The 22,422-nt window shown below is 62.1% G+C and overlaps 1 protein-coding gene across 5 annotated transcripts in view; it reads right to left on the reverse strand.

Annotated features, from left to right (window-relative positions):
• Positions 1-1,685: 1,685 nt before the first annotated feature.
• Dnmt1 (DNA methyltransferase 1) overlaps positions 1,686-22,422 on the reverse strand; it is a 36,538-nt gene continuing 15,801 nt past the window's right edge. For all 5 annotated transcript variants that reach the window (XM_063228629.1, XM_063228628.1, XM_063228627.1 and 2 more), the window contains 33 exons: positions 22,244-22,316; positions 20,537-20,571; positions 19,338-19,419; positions 18,304-18,338; positions 17,966-18,047; positions 16,407-16,441; positions 15,895-15,940; positions 15,735-15,815; positions 15,549-15,658; positions 13,948-14,066; positions 13,685-13,777; positions 13,054-13,205; positions 12,721-12,908; positions 12,432-12,621; positions 10,565-10,662; positions 10,332-10,479; positions 9,825-9,940; positions 9,506-9,707; positions 9,281-9,420; positions 7,473-7,646; positions 6,401-6,622; positions 5,356-5,548; positions 4,735-4,819; positions 4,512-4,640; positions 4,139-4,421; positions 3,872-4,013; positions 3,371-3,537; positions 3,110-3,287; positions 2,825-3,020; positions 2,530-2,699; positions 2,342-2,458; positions 2,120-2,210; positions 1,686-2,026 (listed from right to left, as the gene is read on the reverse strand). In XM_063228629.1, the coding sequence (XP_063084699.1) occupies positions 1,986-2,026; positions 2,120-2,210; positions 2,342-2,458; positions 2,530-2,699; positions 2,825-3,020; positions 3,110-3,287; positions 3,371-3,537; positions 3,872-4,013; positions 4,139-4,421; positions 4,512-4,640; positions 4,735-4,819; positions 5,356-5,548; positions 6,401-6,622; positions 7,473-7,646; positions 9,281-9,420; positions 9,506-9,707; positions 9,825-9,940; positions 10,332-10,479; positions 10,565-10,662; positions 12,432-12,621; positions 12,721-12,908; positions 13,054-13,205; positions 13,685-13,777; positions 13,948-14,066; positions 15,549-15,658; positions 15,735-15,815; positions 15,895-15,940; positions 16,407-16,441; positions 17,966-18,047; positions 18,304-18,338; positions 19,338-19,419; positions 20,537-20,571; positions 22,244-22,316 (4,213 nt within the window). In that variant the 3' untranslated portion in view covers positions 1,686-1,985. The remainder of the gene's footprint in view (positions 2,027-2,119; positions 2,211-2,341; positions 2,459-2,529; positions 2,700-2,824; positions 3,021-3,109; positions 3,288-3,370; positions 3,538-3,871; positions 4,014-4,138; positions 4,422-4,511; positions 4,641-4,734; positions 4,820-5,355; positions 5,549-6,400; positions 6,623-7,472; positions 7,647-9,280; positions 9,421-9,505; positions 9,708-9,824; positions 9,941-10,331; positions 10,480-10,564; positions 10,663-12,431; positions 12,622-12,720; positions 12,909-13,053; positions 13,206-13,684; positions 13,778-13,947; positions 14,067-15,548; positions 15,659-15,734; positions 15,816-15,894; positions 15,941-16,406; positions 16,442-17,965; positions 18,048-18,303; positions 18,339-19,337; positions 19,420-20,536; positions 20,572-22,243; positions 22,317-22,422) is intronic.

The raw sequence follows: 22,422 nt of genomic DNA on the forward strand, positions 1-22,422 counted from the left end.
TTCCTTGGAGGTTGAAGTCAGGGCATTTGCACCAACCTACATCCTCAGCCCTCTTCTGTGCTGAATCAAGGAGTTGCCCAAGGTGGGCCTCAAACTTGACCCTCCTGCCTCAGCCCCCCAGAGCTGGGATGTGCATGCTTGACAGGTTTTTCCACACAGCTTCTCGTCGGCAGGGTTCACAGTCAGTGACAACAGCTAACAGTGAGCTCCATGCCCACAATGGTGTGATTCGGCCCGACTCAGGGACAGCTCAGAGGGCCCTGAACCTGGGACCTGAGCCACATGTGCTGGTGCAGGCCCTTGAATCCAGTCATCAGGAGCCTGAGAGGCAGGAAGGTGCAACCCAGAGATCCAGTCTCAGGAAAATAAGAGGCCTCAAACTTTATTTCTGTACTCAGAATTGACCTCGAGACCTCGTGCTTGCTGGGAAGGTGCGGTGCCGTCCAGTTACACCCCCGGGCCCCAGCCTCAGCCTTTTTGAGATGAGGTCTCATTAAATTACCTCAGTGGGATGAACTTGTAATCCTCCTGCCTCAGTCTCGAGTGGCTGGGAATGTAGGTCTGCATCATGGCACACGGGTTGTTTTTTTAGCTTATTAAAAATGGTCTTAAGAGCTAGAAACCAGCCAGATATGTTGGCGCACACCCGCCATCCCAGCACTTGAGAGGCTGAGGCAGGAGAATCATGAGTTTGAGACTGGCCTAAGCTACCCAGTGAGCTCCAGGCCAGCCTGAACCACAAAGGGAGACCCCGGCTCAAAGACAAACGAAAACAAACCGAGATACATTTCCGTGAGCCTGTTTTCCCATTCAGCCTCTGCATCGCGATGGCTGCTGGCAGGAGCTGTCACTAAGTGACCCCCCTGCAGCCCGGATGCACACGCACGGACCCTAAAGAGGGCTTTCGCACTGAGCTGCGCTGAGCCCGGCCCGGCCCCATCTCTCAGGCCCGGGCTCCTGCTGGTCCAGGTGGGTCTCTAAGAACCCCAGGCTGGGCTCCAACTCTCCATCCTCCTGCCTCAGCCTCCCGAGTGCACTGTCCAGCACAGCCCCGGCACTTCAGGGACCGGCCTTGTACACCTGGCCCTTTGGCCTGTGACCCACCGAGTGCCCTTACAGCTGAAGTGCCACCAATCGGCCACCAAGGAGAGTCCTGGTGGCCTGCATCTTCACACCACTGAGCAGCTCTTTTGTTGGCATCTGTATCGAGTTGTTGCTTGTCTTAAAATTCAGCAGAATGAAGTCAGGCTGAAGTGCAAAAGCCCCGCTGAGTCTCACACAGGGTTTTCTTGTGTGGACACTGGGAATCCAAGGCTTGAAGGACGGTTCAGAGGTGACCCCCCCCTCCTGGCTCCACACTCCCACTGACACAAGGTCTATGACCTCATGGTCACAAGATGGCTGCTACATCACCAGGCATCGCATTCCACTCCAAAGAAGGGCAAGCAGGCCATGAGAATGCCAGCCACAGTCAGTCTTGGAGGCCACTCGTTCTAGTGGCAGCTCAGGGGCCATACCTGAGCCACATGAGTTCACCGCCATCCTGTAGCACATTCAGACACATGGTGGGGCCAGGCCTGCAACAGGCACCTTGTGGGCATCCTCCATGTAGAAGAGCTTTTTCCTGCCTGACCTTGGCTGAGGGAGCTGGAAGCCCCAGATGAATCAGTCTCGACCCAGAGTGCTTTCTTTATAGGAGAGATTTATTTGAAGAAATATTACAACATATAAAAACTACATAAATTTCCACCGGGCAGTGGAGGATTTAATATAATGCATAATAAAAACTTTAAAACCCAGGATGCACAGAGAACGGCACAGTCTGATCACTAAGTCATTAGTCAGTAAGCAGATCCCGTGGACAGCGTCACGCCAGCCAAGGCCACAGACGCCTCGCACGACACCGGAACCGACGCCTATCGCAGTACACGGGACGCAGCAGTGCCTGGGAGGCCTCCTGGTGGCAGTGAGGGGACAGACGTGGCCTAGGGCTCCTTGATGACCATCGCCTCCTGCTTTAGTTTCTCTGGAAGGGAACGAGGGCAGTCACCTGGGCCGCGGGTGGGGAGCGGCAGTGTGGGGGCCGGGCGGGCCAGGATGCGCCCCACGAGGGCCGTACCTGGGACACCCTCCCGAGCTTTGGCCAGCATGCACAGCTTGATCTCCAGGCCGATGGCCTTGGCCAGTGGAGGTGGCACGGCGTTTCCCACCTGCAGGAGACAGGGAGGGAGCCGTGGCCAGGCAGGCTCAGGACAGGCCACCCTCGTCCAGCACCCTAGTGGCAGAGGCGCCCGGGAAGCCTCGGGCGGCTCCTCCCCAGCCCTCCCGGGACAGGACTGACCTGCCGGTGCCGGTCCAGGATGTTGCCGAAGAGCCGGTAGGTGTCTGGGAAGCCCTGCGAGCGGGCGCACTCCCGCACGCTCACCACGCGGTGCTGCTCGGGGTGCAGCACGCGGCCCTGCGGGGACAGCAGGGGTCAGGGCCCGGGGGCGGGGCAGAGGGGCGCGGGTTGCGGCCGGCCGCACCCACCTGCTTGCCCATGGGCTCGGGGTTGGTGACGGTGGTGCTGAAGAAGCCGTCCCACTCCAGGCGCCCGTACAGGCCGGCCCAGTGGTTGTGGCGGTTGCCGGTGTGCGGCAGGCACCAGGGTATGAGGGTGTTGAACTGCCGGGCCATGGTGTCGCAGGCTTTGCCGGCCCCTGCAAGAGGGCGGTGAGGCATGGCTGGCGGCTGCTGGCTGCCACCAGGGAGGACACGGGACAGGGGCAGGGACAGGGGACAGGGCAGGGACAGGGGACAGGGCAGGGACGGGGCTCCCACACACCCTCTGCACAGGAGCACACGCCGCGCAGGGCGCCCGAGCTGCTGCAGCCGTTCTTCTTGTCCTGGTAGCTGTAGCGCAGCTTCTTGGCCACGGTGCCATCCGAGAGCGGCACCTCGATGTTGGGCAGGTCACGCCAGTCTGAGCCGGGGGCCAGCGGGATGTGCCGCATGCGGGCGGCCACCAGCGGGCTCATGTCCTGGAGGGGCGGGAGGGAGGTCGCAGCGACCAGGAGCGGGGCTGGCCCCGGGGCGGAGGGCAGGCCCCCGGCAGCACGCGTGCGCCTACCTTGCAGATGTGGTCCCTGACGGTGGGCTGGTAGTGCGAGCCCCGCAGCTGCCTCTGGAACCAGGACTGGGGCTCCCCGTTGTAGGCGATCTCGGGGGCGGAGGCCCCGTTCCGGATCTCGGGCAGGTCGGACATGGTGTCCCGCACCGTGATGGTGCGGAAGGGAGCGGAGCCCAGCCTGGGGAGCAGAGCTGCCATGAGCCGGGCCGGGCGCCCCGCGGCACGCCTCCCCGCCCTGCGCCAGGGTCCGGCCGGCCTCACCGTGTGATGTTGCTGACGAACTTCTTGTCGTCCACCACGACGCTCAGCTGGCAGGCTCGGGGCGCGAACACGTGCAGGGGCTCCGGGAACAGGGGCAGCTTCTCCCCGGGCGCTGCCGCCAGGATGATGGCCCGACGCCGCGTCTGTGCCACACCGTACTGCCCAGCCTGCGGGCACACTCAGCCTCAGTGGGTGACTCGAGCCGGACTCCGCCGGCGCCTGGGGCGGCAGCAGGGCGGCCAGCGCTCGGCTGGCCAGGCTCGAAGGCCGAGGCTGCCCGTCCTCCCGTGTGGACAGACGTGCTGCCACGGCTGCCGCGCGCCCGCCACCCTCACACTGGGGAGAGACTGGGGACACAGGTGAGCTTGAGGCCCAGACCCTGGCCTCCCCAGGCCGCGGGGGCCTCGCTGGGCACCGGCCTGCACTCGAACCCGTGCCTCTCGCGGCTCGGCCTCCCCGAGTGCGGGGTGCCCCTGGGATCCGATCCGGGGAGCAGCCCACCTGCAGCACCCCGAAGGTGCACTGGTAGCCCATGCGGACCAGGCAGCGCAGCGTCAGCTTCAGCACCATGGAGCGCTTGAAGGACACGAAGTTGCGCACGTTCTCCAGCAGGAAGAAGCGCGGCCGGTAGTAGTCACAGTAGCTGGGGAGGGACGGCGGGCGGGCAGGGTCACCCCGGGGCGGAAGGGCACCCCGGGAGGGCACGGCGGGGACACCACCGCCCGGTGTCCTCTCCTCTCCCTTCCCCGGGCGGTGGCCAGGCCGTACCTGAGGAAAGACACCACCAGGGAGTTCTTGAACTTGGAGTAGGTGCGTGAGTTGAAGCGGTTCATGCCGCTGAAGCCCTGGCAGGGCGGCCCACCGCACAGCATCTCCACGTCGCCCTTCTGGGGCAGCCGCTGTTGCAACTCGTTGACCACCTTGCCACCCATGACCAGCTTGAGCAGGACGTTGCAGTCCTCAGTGAACACGGTGGAGCCAGGGTTGTTCAGCCGGAAGGCCTGGGCAGCAGGCTCCCACATCTCGATGGCCCACAGCGTCTCACAGATGCCTGGGGACAGAGGGGCGACAGGGTGCTTGTCTCCCCAAAAAGGGATGGGATGGGATAGGGGACGTGAGGGCTGGCGCAGTGCAGCCTTACCTGCCTGGTGGAAGCCCTCTGACAGCCCCCCGCAGCCCGAGAACACATCCAGAGTGCGCAGCTTGGGCAGCTTGATGGCCAGCTCCGGTTCGCTGGGCTCCGACACCTGAGATTTCGCCTTGCTTTTCCCTGGACGGGCCAGACAGGACCGGGGTGAGCAGGGGCGCTGGCCCTGCACCGCTGCCATCCCCCGTCCTGGCTCCCAGCCCAGCACAGGACGAACCTTTGCCCTTCCCTTTGCCCTTGTTCCGTGGGCTGCGGGCATGGTTCGGAGGGTCCTCGAAGGTTTTGCTCTTTGCGTTGTAGGCCTGAAAGAGGAGAGAAGCATGCCCTGAACAGGAGGTTCCCGGGAGCAGTGTGCTGAGGTCCACCGTCTCCCTACCAGGCTCATGGGCTGGGAAAGGCACGGCCCTGAGCGCTGTGCAGAGGGGCCGAACTCAAGCATTTCCGGCTCTGAGCCCCCTCCCCGCTGCCGGGGTCCTGCACAGCCCAGTGGACCCGGCCTGGACGCAATGCAGGTGTCTGGTGACGCGAGGGACGGGGCTGAGCCCGTGTGGGGAGGACACCTGGCCACTCACAGGATACTGGCTGAGCTGGTGGAGGCCACCTTAGAGTCTTTAGACTGAGCGACATCCAGACCACGCTGTGATGCTTCCCTGCCTTTTTTTTCCACTATCAGGGATTGAACTCAACCCCGGGCTCACCAGGCAGGCACCTGTGCGGCAGAGACCTGAGCCTAATGTTTTTTCCTTCAACTCGGTGTTAGTAGGGCATGGCCTACAGCCTTGGCACGCTGGGAGGCTGAGGCAGGAGGGTTACAATCTCAAAGGCAGCCGCCGCCCACCTCGAGGAAGTAGAAGCGGTCGGGGCCGCCCGCGCAGTAGTCCTGCAGGCACTCGGCCAGGTCCTCCCCGTACTCCACGGTGCAGCGGCCCTGCACGGCCCGGAACTCCACCACGGCCTCCTCGTCGCTCCAGTACAGCAGGTTGATGTCGGCGTGGTGGCTCGCGAGGGCGGACTTGTGGGTGTTCTCGGGCCTGCGGGAGGGCCACGAGGGCGCCGTGAACGGCTCATGTCCCTTCCCCAGGGCCGGGGGACCAGCAGGCCTCAGAGCCTGGTCCCGGGGTTTATACACAGCAGGTCTCCGGCCCACCGCCACAGACAGGACAGGGCCGAGCCCCCGCAGCTGCCCTCCGAGGCTCTGCTCGCCACGCCCGCCCCATGAGCCATTTCTGTCCCGTCCACTTCCCTTCCCACCAACAGACGACCACGCGGGGTGAGAGTGCCCTCACAGTCCACAGCTCAGGGCTGAGGCGGGAGGGCTGCGCAGGGGGTTTAGCTCAGCAGCTTAAGTGCCTGCTTGGCAAATGTGAGGTTGTGAGTTCAATCCCCAGTACACACAAAAAAGAAACAGATGAGGCAGGGGGACAGATCCCACAGGACAAGGCCCAGAAGGGACTGGGGAGGAGAAGGCAGCACCAGCATCGAAAACAGGCCCTGGCTCAGGGCAGGGACGCACACCTGTCATCCCAGCACGCAGGAGGCTGAGGCAGGAGCATCACCGTAAGCTCGAGGCCAGCCTGGGAAACACTGAGCTCATGGCCAGTCTGAGCTACACAGTCAGCCCTGCCCTGACACCAACCACAAAGGAAAAAAAAGCGGCCTAGCATCCCACAGGCCGCAGCCTGCACGGCCACCAAGGACGTCCTCCGGGGCATGGGCTCTGCGGCTCCTCTCACCCCGCACCCCAGCCGGGCCCTGCGCCCCAGCCGGGCCCTGCAGCCGGAGAACGCAGACCTCAGAGCCGGAGCCCGGAGCCACGCCGGCACCCGGGAGCCTCGGCCTTGGGCACTGAGAGAGCCCGCCCGCCCGCCCGCCCGGCTCCCAACCTGTAGAACTTGTTCAGCTTGATCTTGATCTCCGCCTCATTGGGCTTGCCGTTGCTCTTCTTGGGGCAGAAGATCTCCTTTATCCGGCCGATCCGGTAGGGCTCGGGGGCGTCCAAGTTGCTGCCCTTGATGTAGTCAGAGTACTTTCGGTAGTGCTCAGGGTACAGCTCCTCGTCCACCGGCTCCTTCCTCGGGCGCTTCACGGGGCTGGAGAGCTTGATGCTGCGGAGAAGGACCAGCAGGCGTGGCCAACGTCAGGCCTGCCTGCGGTCAGCAGTGTGACTGACCCCAGTGACCTGGCCCCACCAACGGAGGCGACAGGTCAGCGCGAGCTGGGTGCGGGAGCAGGAGCCTGTCGGCCAGCACTGCAGGAGGCTGAGGCAGGAGGGCTGCAGGTTCAAGCCCAGCCCAGGAAGTTACTCAGGGAGACCCTGTCTCAGAAATAAACAGGACCCGGGGATGCAGCTCACTGCAAAAGCCCCGGGATCAAAGAAGATACTCCCAGCCCACTGTGCCTCCAGGCCACACAGCAGCACGCAATTCTGCTGTGTGACTAAGTCTGGCCACTGAGCACGGGCGACCTGAACGCTCTGCTATGAGGACCCTGTCCTGCGTGTGTCCCCGCAGACAGACTGACACTGCGTGTGTGTGCGTGTGCGTGTGCGTGTGTGTTTTGACACTGTCTCGCTATGCAGTTCAGGCTGGTCTCAAACTCTCACCGATCCTCCTGCCTCAGCCTCCTGGGTGCTGGTATTACAGGCATGTACCACTACGCCCGGCTGTGTTTTACATCACTCATTGTGAGGCGGTCACCATGGCGTGATAGCATGGATCCAAGGACAATGCAGGAAGAGGCCTAGGGAAGTGGACGTGCAGTCCAGAGCACCCCCAAGCGGTGCTCGCCGTCCTGGAACAGCCCCCGGAGCCCAAGGCCTCTGCCTGCTCTTGAAGGGGCTACCTTGACCTCCCCCAGTGTTCCCCTCCACAGGGTGCGGTGAGGATCGAGCCCGCTGCCGCTTGCCACATCCGCCGTCTGTGGTCCAGAGGTTCTGTGGCCCCCAGAAGCACTCACTTGAAGGTAAAGGCCTCAGGGGGCAGGTACACGCCGTCACCCACGCGGTAGAGGACGCCACCCTTGGTGGCCGAGCTGTAGAGGACCCGGCCGTCCAGGTCGTCCAGCTGCTCCAGCACGCGGGGGATCTCCTTCTGCCGCATCTCCGCCAGGTGCACGCAGCTGGCGCAGAACCTGAGAAGGAAGCAGAGACGCCTGGGCAGGGGCTCGGGGGCCTCAAGGGCAGCAGTCACGGGTGTCCAAGGAGCCGGCCGCCTCGTATTCACGTGTTGCCGCTCTGAAGGAACACGCTCGGGACCAGGAGCCAAGAGAACACGGGCCGGTGACAGGACCACAGGCAGCACGGGAAAGACTGGCCAAGCACCTGGAGGCCAGCGGGGCTGCGAGTGGCTCCACCTGCCCCCTCCGAAGGCGGGAAAGGGATGTGGACCCGTCAGCTTTGTTCTCAGGGCTCCGGGGGGGCAGCAGAGGCGATGGGGCCCAGTGCTTTGGCACTGAGTCAGACTCGCTAGGTTCCCCGGGCTGGGCCCGAGCTTGCGATCCTCCTGCCTCAGCTTCCAAGAGTGCTGGGATGACGGGCGTGTGCCCCACAGCAGGCCCAACAGCATGCTTGATTTGGGGGTAGGGGGGGCCACCGGGGATCAAACTCATAACCTCGAACTTGTCAGGCAGGTGCTTGTGCTGCTGAGCTAAATCCCCAGCCTCATCCTTGATTAAAGGGCCTGGAGAAGTTGGAGCGGGCCTTACAAACGGATCGAGGACAAGGAGGCTGCTGGGAGTTCGAGGTCACCCTAGGCTGGCCAGCCTGAACTGCACAGCAAATCCCTGCCTCCAGGTCAGGGGACTGGACGAGCCCCGCCGGGAGCCCCCCGTCCAGCCCCAGCCCACCCGCACAGCAAGCCCCCAGCCCGCGGCGGCAGCAGCACCAAACAGCAAAGCAGAACAAGCCTGCACCAGCTGATCAGAGGCTCCAAGGACAGGCGAGCCGTCCCTGGCTTCCACCTGCCACCCGCGCCACTGTCTCAGGGCGTCCCAACTCGAGGTGCCAAGATGGGCACTGGCCCGGCACTCCGCACAGCCCTGCCTGTCCTCCTGCTGGGCGGCTGTCTCAACCCGAGTCCTCCTGTGATGACTCCAGGAGGCAGCAGGGGACCGAGGCTCTCGGCACCTGACCTCTGAGCTCTGCGGCTGCAGTGCTAGTGACTCGGATAGCTGCACGGGATGCGCAGCACTGAACCCCGACCCCGACCTGGCCTCGCAGGTGGGCTCCTGCTCCGCACCAGGCGGCTCACAATGCCCAGCATGTTCTATGCAGTATTCTTTCTGGCTGAGACAGGGTCCCACCACGTAGACCAGGCTGCTCCTAATCCTGGTGATCCTCCTGCCTCAGCTTCCCAAGTGCCGGGGTCCCATGTGTGCCCCCCCCACACCTGACTGCAATGACCCTTGACCTCAGCTGTCCCGAGCTCGGGCTGGCCTTCAGGGGGGCAACTGCACTGCCAGCCAAGCAGCCCAGGGACGGCAGCCACGGCGGCTTTGCCCAGGGGGAGGGGGAGGGTGGAAGGTGCAGGGGGCACCACATGCTGGGGAGGACTCCCCGGGGCGAGCACCCTCCGGCCAGTCGGGGTGAAACCTGACGCTAACAGGTGAAAATCCCCGAGTCACAAAAGAAACGAGAGCATGTGGCATGAGGGACAGAAGGACAGGGGGACAGACAGAGGTACCCACCCTGCTCGCAGGAGGGCCGACTCCTGAGCCCAGAGGCCACACACGGGGACCCCAGGACGGGACCGAGACGCCCCACTCACTTGTACTTGTTGTCCTCGGTCGGCTCCATCCTGGGAGGGGACTCGAACCGCGCGTAGTCCTGGTCGTACCACAGCTGGTAGAAGTAGGTCTTGCCGTCGTTGGGCACGGCGGGCAGCACGGCCTCGGGGTCCATGCCCCCCTGTGGGGATGTGGACCCGCGTCACGGGAGCCGCGTGGCGGGGGCTTGGCGGGCACGTGGGGCGGGCGGGCGGGCGGGCGCGCACCTCCATGGCCCAGTTCTCCGACGGCTCCTTGTGGAGGACCTTGACCTTGCTGTGGATGTAGGACAGCTGCATGTCCTCACACTCATCCACCAGGAACAGCTCCAGGGGGTCCGAGGTGGCCCCGAGCACCGTGTCGGTGCCGGCGCAGAACCAGTGCGCGTGGAACATCTGCCCGTTGCTGCCCTCCCACAGCGCCGTCACCCTGCAGCCGGGACGGGGCAGGACGGGGCAGCTGAGCCGCGAGCCCTGCAGCCACGGCCACCTCGCCCGAGACACAGGGCGCCCACGCCCAGGCAGCAGCGGGGGGAGGGCCCCGCACCTGGCCAGGTAGAGCGGCTTCGTGGGGTCGTCCGGGATGACGGACACGCAGTCGCCCACCTCCAGGGTGTCGGCGTCTATGCACACCTGCTGGTAGTAAGTCTTCTTCCCGTCAGTCTGCAAACAAGAGGCCGGGTCCTGGTGAGGTCCCGAGCCCTCCCCAGGGTCTCACCCTGGGGACGGGCAGCCGCTCAGTGGGAGAGCTCGAGCTTATTTAGAACACACGAGGCCCAGACACAACTCTGGGCACAACACCACAAATACAGAGAACTGTCATCGCTTCATTAAGACGTCAAGAGCTGGGCACGGGAGGTGCCCAGCTGTCATCCCAGCACTCTGGGAGGCTGAGGCAGGAGGGTCACAAGTTGGAGGTCAGTCTGGGCATCTTAGCAAGACCCTGCCTCGAAATGAATATAAAAGGTCTGGGGTGTGGCTCGTGTGTAGAGCACTTGCCTGGTATGCACAAGAGTACCCGGGCGCCACCCCTGGGACCTGCCCTGAGGGTTACCTTGATGGCATCCCCAACCCAAGAGATCCGGTTCTTGTTCTGCTTCATCTTCTTGCCCTGATGCATTTTCTTGGGCGATGGCATCTCCGGGATGTCGTCATCCACCTCCTCGTCGTCCTCCGCCTCCTTCATGGCCATGTTGGGACACCTGCAGAGCCACGTGTTAGCAGCCAGGGCTCCGGCACTTGTGCACTGGACGCAGGTGCAGGCCCCGCCCCGCAGCCGTCCCCCACCTGCGCTTCAGGCAGGCCTGCTTGCTGCGGCCGCTGCCCCCGAACTTCACCATGTCCTTGCAGGCCTTGCACTTGCCGCACTCAGGCCGCTGGCAGACCTGGGGAGGGGAGGAGGTGACGCAGCTGCCCGGGCCCGGCCAGCTCTGCCCATTCCTTTTGTTTGATGAGAGGAGGAACCCAAGGCCTCATGCCGAGCTACGTCCCTGGCCTAGTTTATTTCTCAGGTTCTAAGTGGTCCAGGCTGGCCTCGGACTCACGATTCTCCTGCCTCAGTCTCCCCAAGAGCTGGAATTATAGCATGTGCTACCATCCAGGCAAGTAGGCTAAGATCTTCAGAATATGCACATCCGAGCCGGGTGCAGTGGTGCATGCCTGTGATTCCAGCACTTGGGAGACTGAGGCCGAGGGTCACCGTGGGCTCAAGGCCAGCCTGGTGCACATCGGGAGCTCAAGGCCCGCCTGAACTGCGCAGAGATCCTGGTCTACAAACAAGTAGCTGTGGCACCTTGGAGAGTGGCCTGCAGATCCAAGGCCACCCACGCCCCAGGCTCCCTTGCTGAGGACCCAGCAGGTACTAGGATAAAATCTGTGCCTCCTGCACTTAGATCCAACAGCCTCACCTCACAACCCAGCCCCCAGGAGGCTGAGGCAGGAGAACCCAGTTAGAGGGCAGCTTGGGCAACTCAGCAAGACCATGTCTCAAGAGTTACAAACAAAACCGGGCTGGGGAACATAGCTCGGCCCTAGCACTCTGGGGGACTCAGTTAAGCCCCCAGCACCACAGATGTCTCTCATCAGTTCCCATACGACTCAGCCCAGCAGCGGTCTGCACAGCGCCTGTGCTCCTATGTCACACAGTCACCCGAGAGCGTCTTTCAGGCGGTATGGAACATCACACCAGGCTTGAGAGGCCCACGGGTGGGCATGGTACACAAAAAGTCTGAGAAGCCAGATTCGGTGCCCGCGTGGGGACAGTCTGGAACCAACCCTGGTACACAGGGCAGCCAGGACAGGTTGGCAGGTTCTGCCCGTAATGGCACCCCGAAGCTGCGGTTGTGTTTTTTGAACACCTCCGAAGCAAGGCCTGGTGGTGCAACCCTAAAACCCTGAGACGGGAGGCCAAGGCAGGATTCCCAGCTGGCCACTTGGTGAACAAGGATGCTGCCAAGTGGCAGTGTCCTGGGCTCAATTCCCAGCATGCGAACAGATCAGACAGTAGATGACCGACGGGGGCAGGTTACGCAAGTTATGAACACTGGCCTTGAGGAGTAAATAAAGTCCAAACCAGAATGGTGGGGACTTGTGTCCCTGCTAAGAGCAGCCCCTGAAGACACAGCCACAGCTCAGGTGCCACGTCCCCTGAGACCCCTGAGACCCCTGAGACCCAGGATCCGTGGGTGCTCAGGCTCTGTACGCAGGATGCATCCAGTACAGATGGAACAGATACGCACACTTTGTTTCGGGGTTCGTTTTCTTTTCAGACACAATCTCCCTAACGTAGTTCAGGCCAGCATCAAGCTCTCAGCTGTCCTGCCTCAGCCTCCCAGGGGCTGGGATTTGGACAGGCACCACCACTCTGGCCTTGCGATTGTTTTCTGAGACAAGGTCTTGTTATGCAACCCAGGCTGGCCTTGACCTCGGCGACCCTCCCCTGCCTCAGCCTCCCCAGGGCTGGGTTACAGCCAAGCCTCGCCGTGCCCAGCTAAGTGTGGTATTTTGTCAGTCTTCATCTGAGGTTGGCTGAAGTCAGGAACGGTGCCTACAGACAGAAACTGTGGACTGAGGTCCGGGAAGGCCCCGGAGCAGAGGGCCGTGCCCCTGGCCAGGGCCTGAGGACCAGAGGGCGACCAGGCTGCTGCCAGGTTACCTCACACACGCCACAGCGCCGCCGCTTGAAGGCGTTCTCCTTGTCCTCCTTCTCGTCCTTCTCGATCTGCTCTGAGAAGAAGGTGTCGAAGATCTCGTAGACCAGCTTGGTGGTGGTGGCCTTGGTGGGCCCTTTGTCCTTGTCCTTGTTGGAGTTTCTGAGCCTCACCGTCTGACGCCTCTCGGCTCTCCTGGGGGAGAGGGCCGCTGCTGGGAGCCCGGCGGGAGGAGGACCCCGCGCGGTCCTGCCCGGTCCTGCCCGCCCTGCCCACCACAGCCCGCGTCCCCACCTCTGCCCCAGGGTGACCCCTGCCAGCTTGATGAGGTCCCGCATGCAGGGCGACAGGAAGATGGGCTGCTCGTCGCTGTCCTTGGCGTCGTCGTAGCTCTCCACCTGGCTCACCACGAACTGCGCGTGCCGGAGCAGCGAGTCCTCTGTGAAGCGGTTCACGTTGATCGTGGAAGGGGGAACGGTGGTCTGGGGGGCGGGGGGCAAAGACGCTTCGCTATTTTACCTGCCGTGGGGCGCCGCGGCCAGGTGTCCACCGGCTCCGGCCTCAGCGTGCTGGCCCAGCAGCCCGGGGGTGCGGGCGCGGTCCCCGGCCCGGGAAGGAGCCCCTCACCTCAATCTTGTTGATCAGGTCCTCGTAGGTGGCGTCAGGACTGCCCTGCAGGAACTCGATCACGATCTTGCTCATGTAGACCTTCTCCTGGACCAGGACGAAGAAGGGCGCGTATTCCGGGCTGGGTTCCATCAGAATGTACTCCGCAAAGGCTGGGGGGACACGCCAATGTTTTTGTTTTTATTTGTTTTGTTTTTCAAATGATCAACCTGTAAGCATCCGATTACAGCCATCAGCACCTCTGTCTCGAGGCATCTTTTTTTTGTCTTTGAGACGGTCTCACTCTGTAGTCCAGGTTGACTTGACCTCACGGTGTAGCCCAGGCTGGCCTGGACCTCGCAGCAACCCTCCTGCCTCAGCCTACCGAGTGCTGGGATTGCAGCGTGTGCCACTGTGCCCGGCCTCAGTCCTGTCTTATCTGTGCACATGCCTTCCTGAGCGCCCAAGCAATCTTCCCACCCGTCCTTCCTGAGCGTGGAGGACTCCAGGTACACAGGTCAGCAGGGAGCAGCGTGGAAACCATTCCACACTAAAAAATTAGAAAATAAAACCCCAAGGACCAACGGCAGAACCCAGAGCAGCACCTGCCACAGCTCAGCCCGCGGCCCCCCCCGCAGCCCGCCACACCCACCAGTGCTGAAGCCCATGAGCGCCTTCTCGCCACCGTCGTAGCCTGTGATCCACCATTCGTTGATGGGCCCGAGGTTTTTGCCATTAACACCACCTAGAAGCATAAAGGGTTTCCCAGGGAGAGGCACTGCTCCGGGGCACTGCTGCAGCTGGCAGGGACAGAGGCACCAGCTCCCCCTGTGCTGTCACTTCCCAAGAAAGCTGGGTGTGATTGCTTTCAAGCCCCCGGCTGGCCCCCAACGCGGCCCTGGGACACCCACTCACCTTCCAGAGAGGGGTCTTCTTCGTAGATCGCTTTGGCAGAGCCAGAGAAGTACAGCTCCACATTCTTCTCGATGAGGCCGGTGTCGATGGGGCACAGGTGACCTCGCTTACAGTACACGCTAGACGGGCGGCAAAGGGCACTTACGAGCTGCCCCCGAAGGCGGTCACGGCACGGGGCCAGGCCCAGGCGACGGGGCCAGACCAAGTCCAAGCCCCACACAGCTGCCTGCGGCCACTCACTTAGTACTGTGCTCTGCCACTCCCTGCCCACCCAGCGCGCGTGGGCTGCCACGGTGACAATGACAGGTCAGCAAGAGCCGTCCAGGGGGAGAAGCCTGTTCTATGCAGTTACCACCTGCCCAGCTCCAAGGCCTTCTGTCACCCAAAATAAAGGTTCGGCCCAGCGACGGCCTCTGGTCACTCCCCATCCCCGGGCGCCAGGCCACTGCTGCCAGGCACAGGAAGCGTCCTCCGTGCCCCTGCTGGAGGAGCCACAGCTGGGCCGGCTGGTGACACCACCAGGAGGCCTTGGACTGCCACATGCCCTGTTCACCCAACAGTCTCCATGAGGGCTGCTGTGGGCAGGCCCAGAGACAGCTGGGGTAGGGGGGCAGTGGCCTTGTGGGGAGAGGGAGGCATGGCCAGCAGCCAGCCATAGGGGACTCGCCTGGCAGATACAGGCATCCCAGCCTGGCCACACAGTGTCCCAAAAGCAGCCTGGGCGTTGCGGCCACCGGAGGCGCCCAGCCCAACCTGCTGTCCCCGCAGAGACGCTGCCCCAGGTTTGGTCCCTCTGGCTCCCTAACCCAGGCTCCCAGATGCTCCAAAATCCTAACTGCTGAGCACCACCCGGTGTCACATGGGGATGTGACTGAGCTCATGGGACTGACCGCGTGCGACAGGCGGAAGTCAAACACTGCTCGTGCACAAGGAACAGTTCACAAAGCGACCCTCCGCACACGGCCACGGCAGGCGTGGGACGGCAGTGACTCTCCAGTCTGACGGGGGTCCTGCCTGTCACCACTGTACATATGCAAATATTCTGGAATCCAGAAACTCGCCCTCCTTCAGGCTTTTGGCTCCAAGCGTTACTGGTAAGGGCCACTCGGCCTACACTTCCCAACAGAAGTCACCATTTCCTCCTTTCACTGAGGCGGGGAACTGCGGTACCAAACACATGACGACCCCTATCAGCTCCCGGCGCAGTATGACCCAGCCAGGCACGGTGACTCATCGTTGTAATTCTGCCCCGGGAGGCTGAGGCAGGAGGACTGCATGTTCAAGCCCAGCCTGCCAATGACTTAGCAAGATCCAGTGTCAAAATAAAAAGTGAAAAATAGAATTTAACAAGGGGCCACGGATGCGGCTCAGTGTGAAGGCCTTGGGTCCAGTCCTAGGGGAGCACACAGAGGTGTGTGGCCTTGGGGGTGTTGGGGTGTGTACAGAATCAAGATGTAACATGCAGAGCAGCCACGGCCTAGGCCAGCTGCACGACTCTTCTCCATGAAGGACCAGCAGGTCTAGGAGGCCACCGTCAGGGGCTGGGGACGTCCCTCCCGGACACCAGGCGTGGTGGCGTCACTCGGCCATGCTGCCGTTACCTGAAGCACGTGATCTTGTGCTGTGGAAAGGCCTCGTAGCTCTCAAAGCCAGACTCGTTGGAGTCGAAGATGGACAGTGCCTCATTGGTCAGCATCTGGGGCTCCTCCAGCTGCAGGACACGGGAGCATTAGGCAGAGGCAGGCAATCTGGGGGCCGTGGACGGGGCGGCATGGCCGGGCACTCACCGCATCCGGAGGGTGCTGCTCGTACTTGAGGTCCACGTCGTCTAGGAACTGCCCACACTGGACACACCTGGGGGGCTGGAGCTGAGGAAACAGAGGGGCTCAGGGCGCAGCGCCCCCAGCACCCCCACTCCGCTCCCTCCCACCTCTTCGGGACGCTCACCCTGGGGGTCACCACGGTCTTGTTTCGAGGCGGTTTCTTCTCCACCCTGGGGAAAAGCACAGTGTTTGCTCTTCTGCGAGCTCACGACCTGCAGCACCAGGGACCCCTGGCCCTGACCTGACCTGCTCCGGAGTGTCACTGCAAACCTTCTGTTCTTTGACTTTTTTGTTTCAGACAAGATCTTGCCTTGTGGTCCAGGCAGCCTTGAATTCACTATGGAGCCCAGGCTGGCCTTGGAGTTACAGTGAGCCTCCTGCCCCGGCCTCTCAAGCGCTGGGATTACACGTGTGCACCACCACACTGGCCACTGTGTTTTACTGTCTTATTGATGCCTATTTTACACGATGTTGGGTTTCGGTGTGGTGTTTGCACACACCCAGGTAACATCCAGCTCATGCCCACCCTCCTCACCACCCTCTCTGGCCCTTTCCTGTTCATCTCTCTCCGACAGTCTCATAGTATCATCTGCCTTTTTCTTATGATCTGCTTTGTAAAAACAGAAAAGTTCTTACGGTTCTTTGGATATGGTTTTGCGTCTCTTCTCCTCCTAAACAGAGGAAACAAAGGAGGAAGAGTAAGAAGTGCAAAGGTCCTGAGATCATCCTCACCATCACAGATAAAGGAAGTGCGGTGGTCAGGCAGGAGAGCCGCGTGAGGACACAGAGGCGGCGGCCAGCTGCGCACAGCAGGGCCTCTGGGAACCAGCCCGTGGCCACTCTGACTTGGCCTACCAGCCTCCAGGACCGAGAGAGGTCAACGTCTGCTACGTGAGCTGCTCGACTGGTTCCAGCGGCCTGACCTCAGCAGCGCAGGGGACATCTATTTCTAGAATCCTAGCAGGGAAGGAGCTGGAGTCTCACTGCGACAAACTCCTACCGAAATCAAGGAGGTGAGGACAGTCACGTGAGGGCTGCGGTCCACTGGGGAGCTGCCAAGCCTGCCTGAGGCCCTGGGCTCCAACACAGCACAGGAAAACACAAAAACCCGCCCACATCTGAGGGGAGCTCACGGTGCACAGAACACACTCACAGGACAGGACCGAGGCCCACAGTCAGTCCTGCAGCACCAGGAGACCCTAGTGACCCTGGAGGTGATGCCACAGACGCACACGGTGCCACCTCGAGAGCGTGTCAGAAGTGACAGGGAACCTTGTGGCACTGGACTAGAGAAAGTGACACAGCTGCAGCTGGCCGTGCTGCCTGCACGCAACACACCGAGGGACACCAGGGTCACCAGCTGGCCGAACCCAGGGCCCCGCAGAGCAGATGGCCTGAAGCAGATCAATGATTTACGAGGAGCCAGAAACCCGAGGAGGTATTTACGGCCCCTCTCGACCTAACACGGCCACGAGCTGCATGGTGCTTGGGGCAAGGGTGGGCCATGCAAATGGCAGGGTCCCACAAGGTGTCACTGCCTGGTGACGCCACAGCCGTCTCCAACCGTGTTAGGTACATTGTGACAGTCACTGGGAGGCGAAATCCCGTCAGCACCCAGTTCACAGGCTGTGTCGCCCAACAATTCAGCGACCCCCTTGTTTTCCAAAGACAACACAGAGGGCTGAAAGGCAGCCCAGAAATAAGGGCCGGGTTTAATTCCCAGTGCTGGAGTAAAAAAAACAAAGAAGCCTGGGGGATCTGGTGACTTGCAGACCAACTAGAAGCCATCTGACGCTGCTTTAAGATAAACGGGTCACGGCTGTTTCCAGCCAGGCCTGCCCCAGGCGCTGCTGCTTCCAGGGGAGCGGGCCAGGCCGGCGGGGCGAGTGCTGCACTGGCCGAGGGGCGGGGTCTGTCCCACGGCTGCTCTGGGGCGTCTCAACACGAGCACGAGGCTGCATGCGTGCACATGTGCATGTGTGTGTGTGTGTGTGTGTGTGTGTGTGTGTGTGCACGCGCGTGTGTGTAGGTGAATAAACTGCCTGTTGCTGAAGTGCTAGGGGTGAAACCTAGGCCAGGCATATGCAAGGCTAATGCTGTACAGTGAGCCAACACCCAGCCGCTGGAAAAGAAAACATTAAAAGAAACAACTTTAAGCAACCCAGCCGAGGCGGCGCCCGGAGACGCGGCTGTACCTTCTCGTCTTCGTCCCTCTCCTCCGAGGTCTGCGGCTTGGCACAGCCGCCCTCCATCTCCTCGGTCCTCCGCTTGGCAGCGCTGTGGGCAAGAAACACAGCGGACATCAGCGCCGGGAAGGAAGGGCGCAACCGAGAACCAAAGCCACCCCTCGGGCTGCCCGGGTACGTGTTGGGAGCTGACAGAGTGGGCACGGCCAGGCGACATGGTCCCCAGTCCTGCCCGACGGCTCCACCATCCCAAGCAGCAATGGCTGCCTGCACACCGGCCATCACACGGTGCTCGGGACGGACCCTGGGACACGAGGCAACCCCACACTCAGGCAGCGGTCACTTACAGATCCCGGGGCTGGCTTCTGGACCTCTTTTCCTCCTGACAACGGGGCAGGTGGAGAAAAAGGGAGGGCATGTTGGTTTCTGAGACAGCCGAGCAAGACAAAGTGGGGTTTACCGCTTCGGCACTGCGGGCCCAGATGGCAGGGCCTGGGTGGGACAGGGCAGCACGGAGGCCACAGCCTCTGCCTTCCCGGCCCCGCGCTGCCAGGGCAGAGGCTACAGAACTACCATGCCCGGCACTGACAAATCTAGACCAACGGGTGGCAAACTACTTCCATAAAGGGCCAGGCAGTCGGTGAGGTGCCCCAGCCCTCTAGGAGGCAGGACGATCACAAGCATGTGCCCAGCCCGGGCAGGTTAGCAAGGCTGTGTCTCAAATCAAGGACTGGGGATGAAGCCCGATGCCACAGCCCCGGGTCCCATCCCCAGGCCCAGGCACACATGTGGGGCCACCCAGTAACCACCTCTGGCTTTGTGTGGCACAGCCATGGCACACTCATCCCTGCCAAGCAGCCGAGCAGAGACCTAAGTGAGACGTCTTTACTAAGAAAGCCTCGCAGAACAGGCACTGGGGTAGCTGGGCCCTGCAACAGGGCCCTGCCAACTCCCGCTCCGGAAAGCTCTTCCCAGCCTCCGCTTAGGGGGGAGGGCTCCCCACAGTGGGCACCCGGGTATTAAACAAGGTGAATCAAGCTCAGGAACCTGCAGTGTGTGTGGGAGAGAAACTAGGTGTGGTGGTGCAGGCCTGCAGCCCCCTTCCACACAATTCAAAGTGAAAACACGGAGAGCAGAAGTGGCCTCCCTCCCTCCCTCCCTCCCTCTCCCCTCCGCACCAGGACAGTGAGCAGGACGACTCAGCGTTCACCCCGTCAGCACAGATGGTGCAGTGACAACAACCCTGTCCCGGGGCAGGCCCGGTGAGCTTGCCAGGGGCCCCCAGCCTGGATTTGGGGCTGGCGCTGAGCGTAGGTGCTGTCCTGCACCCAACAGGACCCCTGAGTTAAGGCAGCCCAGGGAAACCCAAGATGGCCCTTACCCGCTCGCCTCCATCCCCGTCCGTGTTTGGGCGAGTCCCAGGCTTGGCTTTCTTGTCGGCGTCTGCCGCCCTTGTCGGGGTTCTGCAGCAGAACACAGAAATGTCAGGCAGGCCAGGCTGGGCGCCACGCTGGGCACTGCCGTGGGCAGCCCCGAGGCTCACACACCTGCAACCCCTCCCGTCGCAGAGCTCGGCTCCATCGAGGGAGACCCAGGGCTCACCATCTGCAGAAACCCTCCCGCAGCACCTCCAGGACCAAGTGCGTGCGGTCACTGGGGAAGGAGCCCAGCTTTGAGCTGCACACAGCCCTACACATGAACACAATCCACGACTGGGTTCAGGGGCACCCACCTGCGACCCCAGCTACTCAGGAGGCCGAGGCGTGTTCAAGGCCAGCCTGGACCACTTAGTGCTGAGTGAGGCCGTCTTAAGAGTAATACCAAGCTGGAGATTTAGCTCAGTGCCTGCCTGGCAAGCGCAGGGTCATGAGTTCCATCCCCAGGACCAAAAAGAACAAAAAGGTAATGACACAAGGACAGGAGCCCACTGAGTGGCCAGAGCTGACCAGAGAGAGCCCGCCTGTTGGAGGAAGGCACAGGGGCCCGTGTGGCTCTGAGCAGCAGCACAGTGTCAGCCACACGAGCTGACCACACTCCAGGGGCCCGGTGTCCACTCTCTCCATCAGGCCCCGGGACTGCCCTGGCCAGGCCCTGTGTACCTGCTCCAGGGAGCTGGCTCAGAAAGGCTCCTCGTGCCCTCATGCTCTGCCCGTCAGGACAGTGTTCCCAGGCTGATAGCAGGGACGGACACTCAGCCAGATGGATGGGCTCAGGACACGCTGCCCGAGCCAGGCAGTGTCCTCACGGCAGGGGTCACTGACAAGACTCCCGGTACTGGAGCCGGAACCCCAGTCCTCCATTAGCTTGTGACAGGGGCTCACCAAGTCGCCCAGGCTGGACTTGAACCTGGGATCCTTTTGCCTCAGTCTCCCCAAGTGCAGGAAGGGCAGGTACATGTCACTGCGCCCAGCTCACGGAGTGGCCTTTGACCCAGTGCTGTCTGAACCAGCCCGCTGCCTGCGCCCTTTGCTACAGTGGCCCGAGCTTCCCGGACACTCAGCTGCCCACACAGCACGAGCAGAGCTGAGCCTCGGTGCAGCTACCAGGCCCCGCACACCGAGGGATGCCGCCTGTACTTACGGCTCTCTGGTCTGACTTCGGAGCCTCCGGTCCTCCTAGGGGGAGGAAAGAAATCCCGGTTAAGTTCTCCTGACTGGTTCTAACGCTTCCATGCGAGTGCTTCACGGCAAGTGCTGCACGCACGCCTGGAACCATTTTACAGGCTGGCAGGTGCGGGCGAGGGGCGGAGCGAGGGCAGGCTACCTTCCAGATGATCTGGAGGTGAGGCGAGACCGTGAAGAAACCCACAGAAAAGAGACCCTAACACGCTGCAGTGCGGTGGCATGTGCCTGAAGTTCCAAATACTCAGGAGGCTGAGGCGGGAGGGTGCCAAGCTTGAGGGCACCTCGACACCTCAATGAGACCCTGTCCCAAAAACACAACACCCACCCACCAAAACAAGCCAAGCATGGTGGTGCATGCCTGTGACCTCAGCCCTGGAGGCTGAGGCCAGGAGGGTTACCCTTGATCTCAAGGCCAGCCTACATAGCCTAGAACCTGTTTTGAAAAACAAACAGCTCAGCGGCTTAAGTGCCTGCCCGGCAAGCACAAGGTCATAAGTTCAATACCTGGTATCACAAAAAGAAGTTAGGTGTGGTGCCACATGCTTGTACCCCAGCACCTGGGAGGTTGAGTCTGAATCCTGAGCCCGGACTACATTATCAAGAAGACCTTGGGCAAAAAGGTGAGCACGGGCCATATAGCTCATGGCAGAAGCCCCCTGGGTTCAGGCTCCAGTACTGCCCAAAAAATGAGACCTACTCTGTGCAAGGAGACCACGGGGCAGGGGTGACAAAGCCCAACAGATCCCGCTGTGGGCAGCGGTCATTGGGGTGACCGCGGGCCTGGTTCAGCAGCGCCCTGCTCCTTCTCAGGCCAGGGCCCAGCTGCTCCCTGGGCTGCTCCTGTGAAGGGTGCCGACTCTCACCAGGGTAGGTGACCCACTCACGAGACCTGTCAGTTACCCAGGCTGACGGCGTGACCACCAGCCTCTTACTGGCGCCAGGCAGGCACTCGCCGGCCCCTGGGGTTTGTAAGGGGCCTTCTGTTGGCCCTGGTCTGGGAATGAACCCCGGGTCTTTGTCCGAGCTACTTTCTCCTTTTAATCTTTTTCACACCAGTACCAGGGATTGAACTCATGACCACGCACTTGCAAGGCAGGCACTTATGCCGCTGAGCTAAGTCCCCAGCCCCATCCTTTTTTTTAAGAAGGTGGGTCCGGGTGAGGGATATAGCTCAGTGGCACAAGTGTCTGCCTGGCAAGTTTGAGGTCATGAGTTTGACTCCTGGTCTCCCCGCCCAAAGAAAGGGATCTTGCTGAGTCACAAAGCTGCCAAGGTTAGGGGCAAACCCTCAGCCTCTGGAGTGCTGGTTTTACAGACATGTGACATCATGCCTGGCCTGGACAAACTCTCAAACATCGTAACGAACAACAAAACCAAAGAGACCTGCATGTGTACAGCGGAGAACTAAAGCTCCGATTGATTCAGGCAGCCGCGGGCTGAGCGGGGCCTGGCGTGCGTGCGTGCATGTGTGCGTGCCTGCAGCAGGAGCCGCCCGCCCCGCCTGGAGCCGGGGGCGCACCGGGCCAAGCGCAGCCGTGCAGGGGCAGCCGAGGCCAGGGCGCTGGCCCTTCTGTGACAGAGCTACCGTCCTCAAGTCCCCCGACCCTGCCGCGCTCCTACAGCCTCGGGGACTCATCAGGGGAGGAGCAGCTGGGGGGCTTACCTTCCCATCTCTCTCGCCCTCCTGGGGGGCGTGGGCTGCTGGGGTCTCGCTTTCCGGTTCTGCCGCAGGGTGGCTGCCAAGCAAACCAGAACACCTCACGTGAGTCGCACAGGGTCATTCCCAGAGGCAGCTGCCCAAGACCTGCCCTCGGATCCCACAGCAGGCGCCAGCTCAGCAGC

This window comes from Cavia porcellus, unplaced genomic scaffold (genome assembly GCF_034190915.1).
Source record: "Cavia porcellus strain 051 isolate PalLab524CR breed Dunkin Hartley unplaced genomic scaffold, mCavPor4.1 scaffold_17, whole genome shotgun sequence".
Taxonomy (NCBI): domain Eukaryota; kingdom Metazoa; phylum Chordata; class Mammalia; order Rodentia; family Caviidae; genus Cavia; species Cavia porcellus.